The sequence below is a fragment of the Eimeria mitis genome, genomic scaffold (assembly GCF_000499745.2).
Source record: "Eimeria mitis Houghton genomic scaffold, Emh_scaff1175, whole genome shotgun sequence".
NCBI lineage: Eukaryota > Apicomplexa > Conoidasida > Eucoccidiorida > Eimeriidae > Eimeria > Eimeria mitis.
In genome coordinates, this window is record NW_013568027.1 from 5,493 (window position 1) to 6,562 (window position 1,070).

The following is a 1,070-nucleotide window of genomic DNA, read 5'->3' on the forward strand; positions in this document are numbered from 1 at the left end:
AGCGGAAACAAACACCACCAGCTGCAGGGTGCTGCAGCAGCAAGGAGACATCGTCTCGCGCTGCAGCGGCTAGGGGCAGCGGTGTTTGCTGCCTTCTATTATGGGGTAGCTGCATGCAGCTGCATGCAGCTGCTGCATGCAGCCCCAAACCCTAAACCATAAACCCCAAACCCTAAACCCTCGTAAACCCTCGTCAGCAACTATAAAGTAACTGGCTATAAATATCTATATCAATGCAGCTAGAAGACTGCAGGCATTAAAAAGGGCTACGCTTACTGCAGCACAGAGGGAAAAAGCCCCAAACAAAATTACAAATGCTGCGCTGCATGCATGCATGCATGCATGCATAGATTATATACATGCATGCAAACATACATAGCATGCATGCATGCATGCATGCAGAGATAACATACATGCACACAAACATACATAGCATGCATGCATGCATGCAAGCATACATAGCATGGATGCATGCATGCAAGCATACATAGCATGGATGCATGCATGCAACCATATATAGCATGCATGGATGCATGCATGCATGGATGCATGCAAGTGGAAGCCCCAAAGGGCTGTCAGTTGCCTGCACTGCGTTTGCGTTTCAGAGCTGTTTGTTCTCTGTTTTTTTTTGCTGCAGTTTTATCGCTGTCTGCTGCAGCTGTCTCCTTTTTTGTCTCCGTTTTTCTTCTTTTTCTTTCATCTGTGTTGCTGCTGTCTTTCTTTTTTTCTTTATCTTCTTGCTGCGCTGTCCTGCTGCGCTTGCTGCGGCTCTCCTCTTTCTGCTGCTGCTGCTGCTGCTGCTGCTGCTGCTGCTGCTGTCCGTTGAGCTGCTGCTTGTCATCCCCCGCCGCTTCTTTTCCTTTCTTCTCCTTAGCAGCAGCAGCTTTGTCTTTGGTTGTTTTTGCTGCTGTGTCTGCTGCTGTCTTTTGCTGCTGCTGCTGCTGCTGCTGCTGCTGCTTCTGCTGCTCTGCTGCTCTCTCTGGCGCCTTCTGTCTCTTTCCCTCTCCCTTCTTGTCTCCCTCACGGCCCCCTGCTGCGGCTTTACTTGCTGCCTTGCCCTTGGGCGTAGC

The 1,070-nt window shown here is 50.1% G+C and overlaps 1 protein-coding gene across 1 annotated transcript in view; it reads right to left on the bottom strand.

Annotated features, from left to right (window-relative positions):
* Positions 1 to 575: 575 nt before the first annotated feature.
* EMH_0031090 (uncharacterized protein) overlaps positions 576 to 1,070 on the bottom strand; it is a gene marked incomplete at both ends in the record, with an annotated part of 4,153 nt that continues 3,658 nt past the window's right edge. Inside the window, one exon of the mRNA XM_013494487.1 lies at positions 576 to 1,058. Within this exon, the coding sequence (XP_013349941.1) occupies positions 576 to 1,058 (483 nt within the window). The remainder of the gene's footprint in view (positions 1,059 to 1,070) is intronic.